At 36.2% G+C, this 15,783-nt stretch overlaps 3 protein-coding genes across 4 annotated transcripts; 2 read left to right on the top strand and 1 right to left on the bottom strand.

Annotated features, from left to right (window-relative positions):
- The first annotated feature begins 207 nt into the window (after positions 1 to 207).
- Positions 208 to 1,069, top strand: LOC103953563 (protein FAM32A-like). The gene is made up of 2 exons (XM_009365320.3): positions 208 to 428; positions 715 to 1,069. The coding sequence occupies exons 1-2, from the start codon at positions 287 to 289 to the stop codon at positions 957 to 959; spliced, it is 387 nt and encodes a 128-aa protein (XP_009363595.1). The 5' UTR covers positions 208 to 286; the 3' UTR covers positions 960 to 1,069.
- A 66-nt stretch (positions 1,070 to 1,135) lies between these two features.
- Positions 1,136 to 3,193, bottom strand: LOC103953564 (probable plastid-lipid-associated protein 8, chloroplastic). Its single transcript, XM_048582327.1, is given in 5 exon segments — positions 1,136 to 1,554; positions 1,741 to 1,839; positions 1,842 to 1,919; positions 2,241 to 2,364; positions 2,905 to 3,193. Coding segments are annotated over 5 exon segments (741 nt in total). The 5' UTR covers positions 3,145 to 3,193; the 3' UTR covers positions 1,136 to 1,354.
- Positions 3,194 to 4,719: 1,526 nt separating this feature from the next.
- On the top strand, positions 4,720 to 9,129 carry LOC103953565 (glycosyltransferase BC10-like). 2 transcript variants are annotated; one of them, XM_009365323.3, is made up of 11 exons: positions 4,720 to 4,933; positions 5,231 to 5,706; positions 6,516 to 6,614; positions 6,719 to 6,819; positions 6,927 to 6,998; positions 7,134 to 7,224; positions 7,627 to 7,707; positions 7,803 to 7,862; positions 7,974 to 8,096; positions 8,189 to 8,227; positions 8,392 to 9,129. In XM_009365323.3, exons 2-11 carry the CDS (start codon positions 5,293 to 5,295, stop codon positions 8,518 to 8,520), a joined length of 1,209 nt encoding a protein of 402 aa, XP_009363598.3. In that variant the 5' UTR covers positions 4,720 to 4,933; positions 5,231 to 5,292; the 3' UTR covers positions 8,521 to 9,129. The 2 variants fall into 2 exon arrangements, with proteins under 2 accessions (XP_009363598.3, XP_018504509.2); XM_018648993.2 differs by having other exon boundaries at positions 5,225 to 5,706.
- The last annotated feature ends 6,654 nt before the right edge of the window (positions 9,130 to 15,783 follow it).

Below are 15,783 nucleotides of genomic sequence, written 5' to 3'. Positions count from 1 at the left end.
AAGAACCTCTTCTGTTTTTTTGTTTTTTTTTTTTTTATTGATTGGATGGGTTGGAGGAGAATCGAGTTTCTGGGTTGCTGATAAAACGAGCAAGGAATGAGCATAAGAAGTGAGGCCCATTAATACCAATAGGCCCAAACTAATTGATACAGGCCCATACCAGTTTTCTGTGCAGGGGCTCGGTTGGGGAAGACTGGAGAGAAATCGCGGAGTTTCTGGAACATACTGCCCTGCATATATTTGCCGTATTCCATAGAATTTCGACGACCAATTTGATCAAATCAAAATGTCTGCGTTCGATAACGTGGTTGTGGGGAAGCTGAAGCTGAAAGGCAAAGCCTTGGACGTCAAAGGCGGTGCGATTTCAAAGAAAAAGAAGAAGAAGAAACAGAGCGCATTTTATCACCAATTGTTTGATGCCACCACAGGTAGGTTCTTGCCCTTCCATCTTTTTTATTTTAGTTTGTTATTATTGTTTCCTAAATCTAATGTGTAAAATATTCTGTAATCCGGAGAGCGGAATCGTGACAAATCGATATTTTAAACTACTCTAATTTATGGAGTGGAATGTTATTTTATGTTTTTGAATACCAAACAACCCCTCAACGGATTGGGATTTAAGATGTTGTGATTTCTTAGGGTTTAAGAGGTTGTGATTCTGGTTTTGCTAATGGAGAATTGAATTTTTTTTTTTTTGTGTTTGGAGGGTGATAGGTGGAGAAGCAGTGACAGATGATGCTGAGAACGAAGGCGGCATTGGCACGACGCAGGCTGCTGCTTCTGCTTATGGTCATCTGACACCGGCGGAGAGGCGGTACCTCGAGCAGGCAGAGAGGATTCAACGCCAGAGGCTTTCCCAGATTGCTCGAAAATCGCACCGCGATCGGGTTCAGGAATTCAATCAGTATCTGGCTAATCTGAGCGAGCATTATGACATTCCTAAAGTAGGCCCTGGTTAGCAACAGCATCGTGTTCTTCATTTTTGTCAATCAGGTGGATATAAAACTTTGTTATCCTGGAATCGGGTTCTATTGCTTGGGCCTCAAGAAAGTGTTAGTTTTTTTTTCGACCTATTTGCTTTATGAGTTCAAACTCTTGCCACTTTCTGTCAATGCAGATTAGTGTAGATTATCGCTTGATCTGAACAAGAAGCTAACTATGATCATTAGACCTTATGTTCAATAGAGTGAAAACATCACACAAAGGAAAAAACTATGAACACTTGTAACATGGATAATCTTAGAAAGGTAAGATGATGAGATGCACAGAAGTAACGTTGATATCACACATCCGTTTGCAGCGCTGAAGCGTTACATTTTACAGGGAGGACGGTTCTTGCCTACCGATAGTCTTTTCAGGTGGAACTACCGAGTCTTTGGAAAACAAATAGAGAGCCTTTAGAGCCCTTCCCCAACCTGACCTTGTCATCTATGTATGTAATCTGGAGTTTAACCTCGCTTTCACCGCCGTATCTGAAATCCAAGGCTCCAACCTTCAGTTCTGGGGGCTCAAATATAACTTGGATCCACTTATCATCCAGAGCCTTCAACTTTCCTGCTCATGCATATACGAGAAGTTAACACATGATGCAAAAAAGAAAAGAACAGTGCGTGAATCAAGTAGAATGTACGACAGTCTTACCAAAAGAGCAGCATAGGAAGCATGATAATATGACGGAAAAATTCAAGAAAAACTTGAGACAGTGGTTTTACGTTTACGCACAGAACCTCAGCAGCCTACCTGTTAAAGAGACTTCTCCATCCAAGAACCCGAAAACGGAGAAGGAGACTTTGTTCTTGACAATGTCAGGAGCTTCAATAACTTGAATCATCTCCTTGTTTTAAAAAAAAGACGCCCCAACGTACTTCTGTAGCCACCCCCGGGTGATGTTGGCACCGAGCAGTACACCACATCCCAGTCTGTGAAAGCACTAGATTAACTCATCATACGAGTCTATGACCACCAACAGGCAACAACAATAACAGAGAAATGCATATCATGTTTTTGTTAGCACTGAACAAAATGGTCGTACACGATTTCTGTAACGATTTGAGAGCTGGATAATCTGGTTTCGATGAAACTACTATGACTTAGGTGGAAGGCAATCCCTCGACGTGATGAAAAACATCAAGGCTTTATTCAAGGAATTGTGGTTGGTAAGAAAAGAAGGTATTCCTACGCAAAATTGAGGATGTGATGTACATCTCAAGAAATAAAGTTCACACCTTAACGGGATTTACCTCCGAAAATGAGAGGGCATTTCACTGGTTCGCTAACACAGTAGTTCTGCAATTCTTCAGCCTCCTTAGCTACCTCTTTTTGTTGTTCCTCTTTCAGCAGAACTCCTCTATCCGAATTCGTCACCTAATTATCATAATTCACATTTCATGAGCCAAGTATTCAAAAACTTTGCATATCTCCCCCTAATCAAACTGCAAATACTATCATATCAATCTACAAATATAAGCCTGAAAATTTTCCATGGCAAAAGCATGGAAACCGAGAAACTAATATCAATTTCAAAGCAAAGAAGCAATCGCAGAAGGTAAAGTACGAAATTTTCTAAGCTAAGTTACTGTCCCAATATCGGAATCTATGTAAACAACACATTTTCTCAGCTACCAAACAATAACTTACGAACCCAATATTACAAAAAAAGAAAAAACTAAAATATGGGATCACATTTTCTCAGCTACCAAACAACATATAACGAATCCAAAATCACAAAAAACAGAAAAAACACTAAAAGATAGGATCACATTTTTTCAGCAACCAAACAACAAATCACAAAAACATCAAAGTAAAACATGGGATCACATTTTCTCGGCTACCAAACAAAAATTCCGAATCCAAAACTAAATAAATTAGAAGCAAACTAAAATATGGGATGGGTGAAGGCCGTACCTTGGAAAGAATAGACGCAGAGAGCTCTTCGGGACCGGTACGAACTCCAGGATCGGAGACGGAAACAGAGGCCAATATTCTCAAAGTGTTGCGCCGACAACTGTGAGATTGGGGTGAAACAGTCAAAGCTAAATTTGTGGGCTTTGAGCAAAGGTTGAGGAATTTGGGTTTCGAGGGATCGGCGCCTCCTCTGAAGGTGAAGGCTGACAGGGCTAGTGATGAGGCTACGGCAGCGGCCATGGAAGGTAAGCTCTGAGCTTCGAATGGGGAAAATGGAGGAAGTGATTACACAGCTATCTCTTATCTGATGATGGGGGAGGTAGTGCCACGTAGGCAATGCGAATCGAGATGGGGCCGGTTTGGGTTTGGCTATTGGTGGGGGGTGATGCCACGTATGAGGGGTTTATTTCGTTGCCTTATCTAATTGGTCAGCGTTCCAACAATTTTTTATTTTCTTGGATTTGTAATTTTGTAGTGTATGTATATCCCGCCTTCTTGCTCTTTTTTGTTTTTTCTTTACTGAAAAAAAATCTCGCCTTCTTAAAAGAATGCATAATATCGTTTTGGGGAGGTACTTTCCTGTTTGGGTGTTTTCTTATTTCTGCACAAGTTAACACTTTATATTATTTTTTTATAGAGATAATAAGACAAAAATAATAAGAATATAAAATGTTGACGTGATTTAACCGTAACCGTACAAATAAGAGGAGATGGGAAGGACATCTAATCAGGAGGGCAGACAATCTGCCCTCCAATATTGTGTGCTTTTCTTGTACTAAAGTCAATCATATTCGTATAACCGCTATTATAGTAGCGTATAGTATGGCTAAGTTGATCTTATTTTCAATTTTATCAGTTATTGGTTTGAGGAGACTCCAAATTATTTTGAGGATGTTTTTCTTAAGAATTGTTTGATTATTTATTGATAAATAAAACCGCTATCATTTCTTATAAAAATGAAAAAAATTATTCATGTTGTGCTTGAGTTTGAGTTTTCGAATAAAACTTTAGTTCTTCTTTTATAAAAAAAAAAAGGCATGACATCTGATGAATTGGTTATATTTGGGTGTCAATATCATCATAATTCTATTTAGTTTTAGTAAGTGTTTAACTACGTTATAACATATATGATTTTGGTTTTTTGTTTTTGGAACAAGCGATATTATTATACTAAGAGAGTGAGAGAGTGGGCTAAATCTCACAATAAACGAGCCATAATAATGTGGTTCAAATTCGGCTTTGACAAAAATCGAATTTAAAACCTCTAACTTACTAATTGTTAGATTGAAGGGATAATGAATTAATTACTCAATTATGCTAAACTTTTAATGGAATTAGCACATGTAACTCCCAAACTACAACAATTAGCATTACATTCACCAACTACATGCACTAAAATCATAGTATGGATTCTGGCGTGAGCTTAAATCCATTGAGTAGTATTACCTACCAACTATCATCCCAATCGCTCACTACTTATTCATGTAACCCTCTACTTATTTATTTATGATACGTGAAATACCTCACTTGATTTCAGGCACTCTAAAAAATTTCTACGAGAATCGGTACCCCTAATTCGAGCATCTTCCAAAACATTGTGGTAAAGATTCTGATTGGTTCTGAGAAGGTAATGGAATGAAATTGACAATATCTCCGTACACATTTTTGGATAATATTTGACAATATTATAGATTTATGGAATGGACAGCTATAAGCTTTCCCTAATTTTACTTAACCCCTAATTAAAAAAAATAAAAATAATTTAATATTACGTGGGAAAGTTGCCATAATTCGCTGGCTGAAGTGTTCATCGCCCAAAAACCATCCAATTCCCTCAATTGTCCAGAACCAGAGATTCACACCCTCCCCCTTTTACCATACACTCACAAAGCCTCACATCGCCATTTCCCATCGCCTCATACTTCTCCCCACGCCGAATCCGCTTCCCCTCTGACAAGCTGAAACATCACCTGCACCTGCATTTGAAACAATTTTGACTGATTGAAGCTGATTTCCTCACCACACGCAGGTTTTTATTTCTCTCACCCATCAAGATTCTTCCTTTTTTCTTCACCACCCTCACCATTTATCGTTTCCAGAATGAACATATAGGTTTGATCTTTGCGTTATGTTTTCAAAGTTTGTGGCTTTTTTCTGTTTTTTCACTCGCATCAAAATTTTGATGAATCGATGTTTGATGAAATGTGATGCTTCTGGGGGTTTTTTCTCAAAAGGGTATTCGTTAAATTGTGAACAGTAGTTTTCTTTTTTGTTGTTTGATCCAAAAATGCGTTTGAAATGATGTTATTTGTGTTGCAAGTTACAGCAACTTCTTAGTTTACATCGAGCGCAAGGGGAATAAAGCGAAGAATGCGAAAAAGGGACTGAATGAGAGGTTCTGTGTTGCCTTCGGTCCAGATGAAAAAGTCATTAGCATGGCGGCCGCAGCTGATGAGAGATATCATGATCATGTCTAAGTCAAGGCCGCGTCCAGCGTTGAGAAGACCAACATGGATTATTGCATTGGTTTCATTCATCTGTGTTTTTCTGATCCTTGCCTACTTCTACCCTCCGAAAAACTCTGCCGCCTGCTATCTGTTTTCTTCTAGTGGTTGCAGTATGTTTGGAAGGACTCCTCCTGGCCCTGCGAGGGAGCTGACCGATGATGAGACTGCGTCGGAGGTTGTAGTTAGGGAAATTCTCAAGACGCCTCCTCTTCAATCGAAGAACCCGAAAATTGCTTTCATGTTTTTGACCCCCGGAACTTTACCTTTCGAGGAGTTGTGGGAAAATTTCTTCCAAGTAAGGCTATGGCTCTATGCATTTCTTTACTTTTTATTTCCCTTTTATTATCCATTTTGATTTCATCAGGTTTAGGTTTTTTTTTTCTTTCATGTATTTATCAAGGAATTGTATGGATAGATGTATTTGTTGAACTACATTCAGAAATTTAGTAGTCTAGCGCTACAATATTAGGCATTTCCTACGGCAGCCATGACTGAGAAGTACTAACAGCAGAGGTTTAGAAACTGAAATGCTTAAGTAATTTGGTGGATTTAATGCTCGGCTCTGCAGTGTTATCTCATGTGACTATAGTTTCGGTTTATCCAGTTAGAATTACTGTCAAATTGGGACCCGTCTTTAGATCGCCTCAGGAAATGATAGTTGCTTTTGATTTCCTAGTATGTTAAGGGATTTATCGAAAACGTATATATCTCAACAGATAGGATAAACATGTGCTTGGAGTTTTCAACACCTTGTTTCTGTGTGGACACAAAACAACACCAATTCATCTTAATCTATTACCACCTCTCGAATCTCCGTTTATATAAGGTTGGTGTGGAATATATCTGCTAACATTAGTTGCCAAGATGTTTTGTTATGTATATCTAAATCTATACATGTGTGTGTCTTTTTCTAAGGTATAGCTAGTTTATGTGTCTCTGGTAAACGTCCCATTTCATACTAGAAGTTGATGAAAGTTGAGTTGTTTAACTAGTAGTGAGAACTGGAATTAAGACCTCAGGCCATGTTAAGGATAAGCCTAAAGTATATAAAGGATACATACTAAAGTAAAGTTCAATGTCTAACAAAAATGACATGGTTTCTAGGGCCACGAAGACAAATTTACCGTTTATGTGCATGCGTCAAAGCAAAAGCCCGTACATGTGAGCCGGTATTTTGCTGACAGAGACATACATAGTGAACAGGTACGCAGAGCCTCTCTGAGAATGCTTACAGTTCAGTATTATTTTTTTTAACTGATCAATACACATGGTTTTCTTTAAAGATGCCATTAATAATAAATTCTCAGGTCGTTTGGGGAAAATTTTCGATGGTTGAGGCAGAGAAGAGACTTTTGGCAAATGCACTTTTAGACCCTGACAACCAACATTTTGTTTTGCTGTCTGACAGGTCATTGCATTGAAACAACTTTTACAATTGTGAACATTTTCAATGAGGTTCTTATGTTGGAAGTCTGCTACTTCTTTCATTGATTTCGTTCTACGTTTTTGTTTCAGTTGCATACCACTGCATAACTTCGATTATGTATATAACTATCTCATGTACACCAACGTCAGCTTTATCGATTGGTAAGAAAAGTATATTTAAGAAAGAAAAACGGATGTGATTCTCAAAATTCTTTCCCGCTACTTATTTTGAAGCTCTTATTCTGGTGTACTTATGATTGGGGCTTTCTTATTCCATCTACTTTGCTCTCTGTCTAGTTTTGTGGATCCTGGTCCACATGGAACTGGCCGGTATTCAGAACATATGTTGCCTGAAGTTGAAAAGAGGGATTTCCGGAAGGGTTCACAGGTAATTCAGCATATACTTTCCAGAAAAACTTTGAGCTTACTTATTTGGTTTGGAACTTCTGCGTAAGATACGTAGCTCTGGAAACAGTTTTAAATCTTCTGCGTAAATATGTCTCTTACAGTGAATTAAACTTCTGTAAGATCAGTTGCTATGAGTATATTTCTGATTTATATAATCTTTTCACCTGTTCCTTCTAAGTCACCTGAGCTCCTCTCCCCTTTCTTTCTTGTCCTAAGTGTATGAATGATTGCAATGTTTGGATCGGTTTGTTGTTCTTGTTTATATTGACGAAACATTGGATCAACAAGAGGAGTTTTGGTATAAAACATGCTCCTCGATCAGATTTAGATTTGTGCACACGCAGTTCAATAGGGTTGGATTTAATCGACATTTTTATTTCAGTGGTTCTCTATGAAGCGGCTACATGCAATTGTCATGATGGCAGACAGTCTATACTATACAAAGTTCAAGCTTTACTGCAGGGTAAATCTCTTCTTTGTTATGATGTGCTTTTGTTGACGTTCATGAGAAAAACTTCCTTCCAATCTCTTGCTGATGATGTTTTTTGACTTTCTCAGCCAAACATGGACGGGCGTAACTGCTATTCAGATGAGCATTACTTGCCAACCTTCTTTAATGTTAGTACATCAAACTTTCTTGTTCGTCGCAGTTCAAACTGCATTTCACCCTATTCGTAATTTCTTTGCTGCTACCAATTATCTTTTGCTTTCATCATTAATGCTTTTCAGATGAAAGATCCTGGTGGACTCGCGAACTGGTCTGTAACATATGTCGATTGGTCTGAAGGGAAGTGGCATCCAAGAGCGTTCAGAACTCAGGATGTTACTTATGACCTCCTTAGGAACATCACGGTATGATCTAGGGAAGTCCATTTTCTTTAACCCTCACTTCATTTTCTTCATTTCACGTCTCTCATGTATCGATATTTTCTCATCCATTTCAGTCCATTGCTGAGAGCACGCATATTACAAGCGAAGACAAGGTACAATCTCAAAGTACCCTTCCAGTCGTAACCATACGTAGTCAGCAATGTTACTGTCACCAATTCTTAAATGATATCATATCATATCACCTGCTACGACATTTGGTGAATAAATTTGACGACCCTTCTACTATTGTTGACTGGTTCACGTTTACTTTCTGCAGAAGCAAATGCTGACCACACCGTGCTTGTGGAACGGGATGAAGCGACCGTGTTTTCTATTTGCCCGAAAGTTTTATCCAGAAACACTGGGGAAACTGGTTCAGCTTTTCTCCAATTACACAAAAGTCTAAATCCTTTTTCTTTGGTTTTTGGCCATTCAGTTGCTTCCTCAAGAGCTCCAAGTTCTGGTATATATCTCTCTTGATTATACATTGCCATGTTTTGAGATATATGGCTTTGGTTGGTGGGTTGATAGGCTGCTGGCCGTTGTTTTTGTAGATTGTTTTTGCCTTTCTTTTTGTTATTTATGTATTTTAAATTACTGAATTTTGAATGAGCCATCCATTCAATTTCAGGTTTTTTGACTTTCTGTAAAGAAAAATGAATGGAAATTCGGAATTATTGACATCCAAAACCAAAGATTAACTTACCTCGTCGATAAAACATTACACCAATAATCCGAAGTGAAATGTTTTGGTAAGAATATCAGAGAGGTATTTTGAGAGGAACAAAATGTTATTGTGTAACTAATTTAGGATAACATTATTGCGTGTCCTGTTGTATATATGTAAATTCTTCTCTAGCAGCATATAGTGGAGAAAACATTTCAATTTTGTTCCGTTTAGAAATAAAACTGTGTACTCCCATAATGTATATATGTAAATTCTTCTCCGGCTGCATATGGTGGAAAAAATTGCTTTTCCGTCCTAGATTTCCGACTTTAAAGCAAATTCCGAGTTTCTTTTACGTATCCAAATAAAGTGCTAAGGTCCGGTTGTTTTGCTTCTTTTTGTTTTTGTTTTGTTTAGTTTTTTTTTTTTTTTTTTTTTTTTTTTTGTGTCTGGTTATTTTCTTTGAATTTGATATAATAGTATGTAATCTAACATCAAATTTTTATTAAATTTAATCTTTTTCAAATATTAAGGTTAAAAAAATTCCTATAATAAAATAATATTAATAAGACTCCATGAACTGAAAATAATATTAATAGGACTTTCCTATTGGTGACACATCATTTAGTTTACAAAAAAGTCTAAATCCTTTTTCATTTAGTTTACAAAATTCATTGTTGCTTGTCTTGATTTATTCAGATTAATTATTTGTGTTATTTCTTTTGACAACCTTAATCCCACCCCAACGGTGGTTTTTTATTATCTTCGTTCAGTCCAATTACTCTACTCATAGTGACTACAAGTCAGTTTGAGAGTCGATTACAAAAAGTACTAGTTTGAAAGGCTCGTTGGAATTGATCTGCTACGGGATTGAATGGTTCCACCGACTCAAAACTCACAGGGGATGCCGCCTACTACTAAATTTCGATGCTAGGTTAGTACGTAGGTTAAGGTTATGAAACTAGTTAAGTAGTCTGCAAAACCTAGCTTTTTTGGGCTGTTATATCTGCTTTACCACCACGCCATCAAATGCAAAAGCGAAACAGCTCCACCCTCCCTAAGATGGTCTCAATAGTATAGTACTACTACTAGCAGCGTTTGCAGCGCTGTGCTTGTTATTATCAATGGTTCCAATGTTGGTCCTTCACAAAATAACCCTAACAGTGGGAGACTTTGGATGCGGTCCTTAGTTATGAATATTTTTTTATTGAAACCTTGTTGGTTTTTAATTTTTGATCGAGGTCCCTGAAATTAATGTGATAATTTATTTCTATGTACGTTACTATATTTTTTAAATTAAAAATTAGAAATTTTAGTTTTTTTTTATATAAATGAGATTTTAAATAAAAAATCATAATTTGTGGGATTAAAAATATTAAAATATAAATATACTATTGTGTGTGTATATAAACATGGGTACATTCATCAAAATTAACCAAAAACTTAATCAAAACATGGGTACATTCTTCAAAATCACAAAAAAAAAAAAGATATTAGGCTTAATAACATTAGTAAATTTCTTTGATTAAACTTGACACGGATACATTTTAAATTTAAAAAAAATAAATAAATAAAAAGAGAATGTACCCATATAAGTTTAAAAATGGATTAGAAAAAAATTGAATAAATTTTATATAAAAAAAGGGTACATTTTACATATAACAAATTGGTATATTTAAGAATGAGTACATTTTAACATTAAAAAGTTTTACATGAATGGGTATATATAATTAGCATGGGTACATTTAGCAAAATAAAAAGTACAAATAAAAAATATATATGGGTACAAATACAAATAAACTTTAAAAAATATGGGCACAAAAAGAAATTAATATATGGGTACAAATTAAAACTGAAAAGAATTACAAATTAAAAACTAAAACTAAAAATATATGATAAAAAATTTAGTCATAAATATAAATAGGGAACTGTTATTACCACTCCAAAAATCTCATTCTACACTCCCCACAAGTGTATTTTTCTTTCTAATTATAGAAAGTTTGGAGTGCCAAATGAGATTTTTGGAGTGCTAATAACAATTCCCTATAAATATACTAATTGTAACATTTTTAACATTAAATGAATATATTTAGAAATAAAAAATATTTTATTATTGAAATAATTAATGATGCTATTAATACTCAAGGACCTTGATAAAAAAATTGAAAAGAAATAGGATTTTAATCAATAAATTAGTAAAATGAAGAATGAGAACCTAATTTCTCCTTAGTTTTATAACTAAACAAGAATTAATTACACATTTTGCTCCTAAATGTGAGAGTTCAATGCGTGTGCATACTATAACTTAATGTGTGTACTGCACCATGAAACGAAAAATATTTGGTTTGGTGCTATATTAAACACATTCTTACCCTTACCCTTCCTCATTTTTTTTTTTTTTGCTATAATCTTCTAGTATATTTACACGTACAAGGGGTGTTTTCCCAGATTCCCTCGTACCTCTTCAAAAGGTAGGAGCAGTAGAAGTAGGATGATGAAAATGAAAGCCTTTGACAAGTCAGCTCTCAGAGTCTCAATTGATAACCACTAGACCCTAAAACTACGTCGTTTTTGAAGTTGCTTGGCACAAAGTTAATGTATTGCAAAATTTGCAAGACACAATCTTGCTCTATATTGCACCTGTCTACGAATATCTCTCCCTTCGTTATTCATTAATTTAATGAGACAGCAAACTCTCCTTCGTAAGAGTTAAACTTGTGCTCATAAAATTTAAAGTAAGAAAATCTCCTTGTGATAAATAGAGACTTCTTCATGAACTCCCCGAAAAGGAAACTTCCTTGAGAAAAAGACGTCTAGATAACCTTAGCGTGCAGGAGATCGAAGTAGGCTCGCTTTCATTTAGCATATCATTTTTCGGTCTAATATTTTGTAACTTGTGTATGTAAATGCAAGGAATCGATGAACAATCAAGGCCTTAAGATATTTCATATCATATCACCAGCTACTTCATTTGGTGAATTTGCATTTACGTGCTGCAGAAGCAAATGCTGACTACACCGTGCTTGTGGAACGGGATGAAGCGACCGTGTTTTCTATTTGCCTTGAAGTTTTATCCAGAAACACTGGGGAAACTGGTCCAGCTTTTCTCCAATTACACAAAAGTCTAAATCCTTTTTCTTTCTTTTTTTGGCCATTCAGTCACTTCCTCAAAAGCTCCAAGTTGTGGTATGTATCTCTCTCTTGATTGTACATTGCCATGTTTTGAGATATATGGCTTAGATTGGTGGGTTGATAGGCTGCTGGCTGCTGGCGGTTCTTGTAGATTGTTTTGGCCTTTCTTTTTGTTATTTATGTTTTTCAATTTACTGATTTTGAATGAGCAATCCATTCAATTTCAGGTTTTTTTAATTTTCTGTAAAGAAAAATTAATGGAAATTTGGAATTATACATCCAAACCCAAGATCAACTTACCTCGTAGTTAAAACATTACACCAATAATTTGATATGAAATGCTTTTGAGTTATAACATTATTGTGTGTCCCGTTGTATGTATGTAAATTCTTTTCCGACCGCATATAATGGAGAAAACATTTTGATTTTGTTCGGTTTGGAAACAAAACTGTGTACTCCTATCGTGTATATATGTAAATTCTTCTCTGGCTGCATATGGTGGAAAAAATTGCTTTTCCGTTCTAGATTTGCGACTTCAAAGCGAATTCCGAGTCTTTTTTACGTATCCAAATAGAGTGCTAACACTACAAGAAAAATGAGCTTTGGGTACAAAATAAAGGGCACAATTGAGAATTTTGTGTCAGTTTGACCACCAAAAAGCTTAAACAATTCCCATTCCATAGAGGGCACCATTTATTGTGCCCAATGTTAAAAAAAGCAGACACAAAACAGTAATGGGCACGGAAATCGTGTCGAGTGAGATCACATGACAACTTTTTTACTGAAAATGGGCACAAAAAATATTTTGTGTCTATAAAAAGTATTTGTCAAAGGCACTATATGTTCTCTCTCGTTTGTCTTTACCTCCACTAACACACCAATAATTAAAATTTATAAAATTGTGGTAAATAATGGTATGAAGCTGTTTATTACCGTGCAATATTTTAGCCTCAAAATAAGTTAGCAATAATGTTGTTCAAATTTGTTTTTCCCGAAAGCTGAACCTCAGATCTCTCACTTACAAGTAAAGAAGAATACCACTACACCATAGTACTAAGTGGCATGTTTTAGATTTACAAAGGATCATTTCCAGGTGCAATGAATGTTTGTTAGATTCGTATCTTTTTGAATTGCTTTTTGGATTGTTATCTTCTTGCAGGTTTGTTTTTTATACTTGGTGATATGGTTTTTGGTTTTAAAGTCCTACCTGCAGTGACACATAACCAACAATTGTGCCCTTAGGGTTGGTCTCTGTGCAAAAGTTAGTTGGTCTTCAGATAGACAAATGAGTTAATAATTGTAGATTCCTTTTTATGACACTAATGATAGAAATTGTGTCCACTAAATATTAATAAATAATAAATCACTCTACTTCTCATTGGGTCTTCAAATAGAGAATATATTTTAATAATTATAAATTCCTCTTTTCTGACACAAATGTTAGAAATTGTGTCCAATAAATATTAATAAATAATAAATACTCTATAGCAAAAGAATATGTTGGCACAATTATGGATTTGTGCCTTTATTCTACTATAAAACGTCCACACACTCCCTTACTAATTTGTATATGGAAATTAAGAAGGTTGCTTCATACACATATGTTTCTTTTGAATTTGAGCAAGTTCTACATCATTGACAATGGCGGACAGGCGACGTCGTGGAGTTAGAATTGGAACTGAATCTCCAGCATCACATTCGTATATTGCTTCCAACATTACAACAGAAAATTCCACAACGAATCCTCCAGTTCAATGTCCACGACAACTTGTTAATGCCGGGCGCATGCCTCGTCCTTTTAATAATCAGTACATTCTTACTACTTTTGTTGATGGTCGCCTTGGCTACGCATTACCCTTCAATAACGGATGCGTACGTGCACCTCAAGGACGTGTATTGCCAGCATGGGCAAACCCAGGTAGGACAGAACAATATCTTGTCAATTTGGTTTCTGCTGAAACAACAACTGAACAATCTACCAATTTTGTCGTTATTATTGAAGAACCACGCACTTATCAAGCACAAATTCGTCCTAGAGGTCTGTCTGTCCCACAGTTGAGCTCATAAAATATGCAGCATGTTACCGTTGAGATTTTAAGCAGCGATGACGAGGACAATTAATATATTTTGTATTATGTTATATTTCACTGGTGTACTATGAAAATATAACTATCTTATGCTATGCTGGACTCCTCTTGGGTCCTTTTATCAACTTATGTCGTATTCCAATATAATAATGTTTTCTTTCTAATTAGCCCTTGTAGATTTACTCCTAGTATATATTTTTTTAGGTTATAATTATGTTTCTCGTCCGCTTCGTACCGCAGAATTCAGTGAATTCACAGCGTGGCAACACAAAGGTTATGAGACATTATTTCTATACTAAAACCCAAACTCGGTGTACTGTTCACGGACAGTAAAGTGGCAAAAATGCCCTTGGCTGCTGCTAATTCTCAAGCTTTTTCCTCTGTTTTGAACATTGAATTTACAGTTTTACCCCTGATGTCCACGTGTTGGTCATCGTGGAAAAGGAATTCACGGGTCGCACTCATCTTCTTTCTTTTCTGCTTCTCGAGAGCTTTCTGAGATCAAGTTCACTCGCGCTGTTCCTCCGCTTCTTTTTATCAAATGTCCAACGTTTGCATCTTTCTCTCGCCGATTATCCACGGCGGTTTTCTTCCTGGAAAACTGCTCCACTCTTGCGAATTTCTTTCATTGAAAACCCTATAGCGGCTAGAAGTTTCTCAACTTTTCGTTTCGTTTCCACCTCTCTGTCACAAATCTCTGCTTCAATCGGCTCGCAAATCTCTGCCGACGGCGGTTTTTCTAGCCAGAGAAACCCCTGAAGGTTTATTTTTGGTTCAGCAGCTTCTTGATTGTTCAAATCTATGGTCTAGGTTGTTGGGGATTTCTGGGTTTTTTTTTAGCTTTGAAGTTTGGGTTTATCCCTTTGTGCCGTCTGCAACAGCACCACTGCGCTCAAACACACACACTTTCTCTCTCTTGCAGTCTCTCCTCCCCCATACTCAATCCTCTACTTATTCTCTGATTCATGTTTGGGGGATTTGTAAAAAGGCTTCGAGTACAAATTTGGGATAGGATCTGGGTTTTCTCTGCATTGCTTAAATTTTGCATTTTTTTTTTTTTGGATTTCAATTAAGAAATGAATAAATTTAGTTGTAATTTAAAGTTTTTGATTTTTTTTTTCAATTTTATTATTTCCTATGCAGAACAGCTTTGATCTTCCACATGACTACTTTGCGCTGCTTCCGAAATATCTCCGTCTCGATGTGAGTAGGTTTTTTTTCAATCTGTGTGAATTATCCAGTTTTTTTTTTTTGGGTCAAAATCCAGTTGTTGAATTTGATAAAGAATGGGACTTTGAAATGACAGAGACAGAGAGAGAGGGAGAAGTATGGTTGTCCAAAAAGGGGTAGGATTGAGCGATTGGAGACAGACAAAAAGTGAGGGAGAGATGTAGGGCTGATTTTCTGGTTCTACCCAAAAACCTACTAAAAATCGCACATTAGTGTTTTAGGTTTTACTCCACACCAGCAGACGATGAGAGTTCCAGAAACTCCAGCCCTTCGCCGCTGTCTCTCCATTTGTTGTCGTCAGCTCATTCGCAACCATGGTATTTTCTCGGACCAATTTTCTCTTATCCTCTGTTTGATTCCTGTAAATTAAGCTGGTTTCGGCAATTTCCAGGGCGAAGTTCTACTAGGAAAATTTCGTTGATTACTATTTACTTTTATCTTTCCAATATATTTGGATGCTATATACTAACATTTACAACTCAACTGAATCTATGAACTACCATTTTATGTTATTTTTCTTAATATTTCTCTAATGGATCCTGCAATTTTGATG

Source organism: the organism of the source record quoted next, unplaced genomic scaffold, assembly GCF_019419815.1.
Source record: "Pyrus x bretschneideri cultivar Hongxiangsu unplaced genomic scaffold, Pyrus_bretschneideri_v1 Contig1, whole genome shotgun sequence".
In the NCBI taxonomy this organism is placed as follows: domain Eukaryota; kingdom Viridiplantae; phylum Streptophyta; class Magnoliopsida; order Rosales; family Rosaceae; genus Pyrus; species Pyrus x bretschneideri.
This window is presented reverse-complemented; position numbering and strand designations above follow the sequence as displayed.

Coding starts and splice junctions, on each gene's coding strand:
- LOC103953563 (XM_009365320.3), top strand. CDS start 287: ATGTCTGCGTTCGATAACGTGGTTGTGGGGAAGCTGAAGCTGAAAGGC. Junction 429..714: donor ATTGTTTGATGCCACCACAG/GTAGGTTCTTGC, acceptor GGAGGGTGATAG/GTGGAGAAGCAGTGACAGAT.
- LOC103953565 (XM_009365323.3), top strand. CDS start 5,293: ATGAGAGGTTCTGTGTTGCCTTCGGTCCAGATGAAAAAGTCATTAGCA. Junction 6,999..7,133: donor AACGTCAGCTTTATCGATTG/GTAAGAAAAGTA, acceptor CTCTCTGTCTAG/TTTTGTGGATCCTGGTCCAC. Junction 8,097..8,188: donor ACCTCCTTAGGAACATCACG/GTATGATCTAGG, acceptor CATCCATTTCAG/TCCATTGCTGAGAGCACGCA.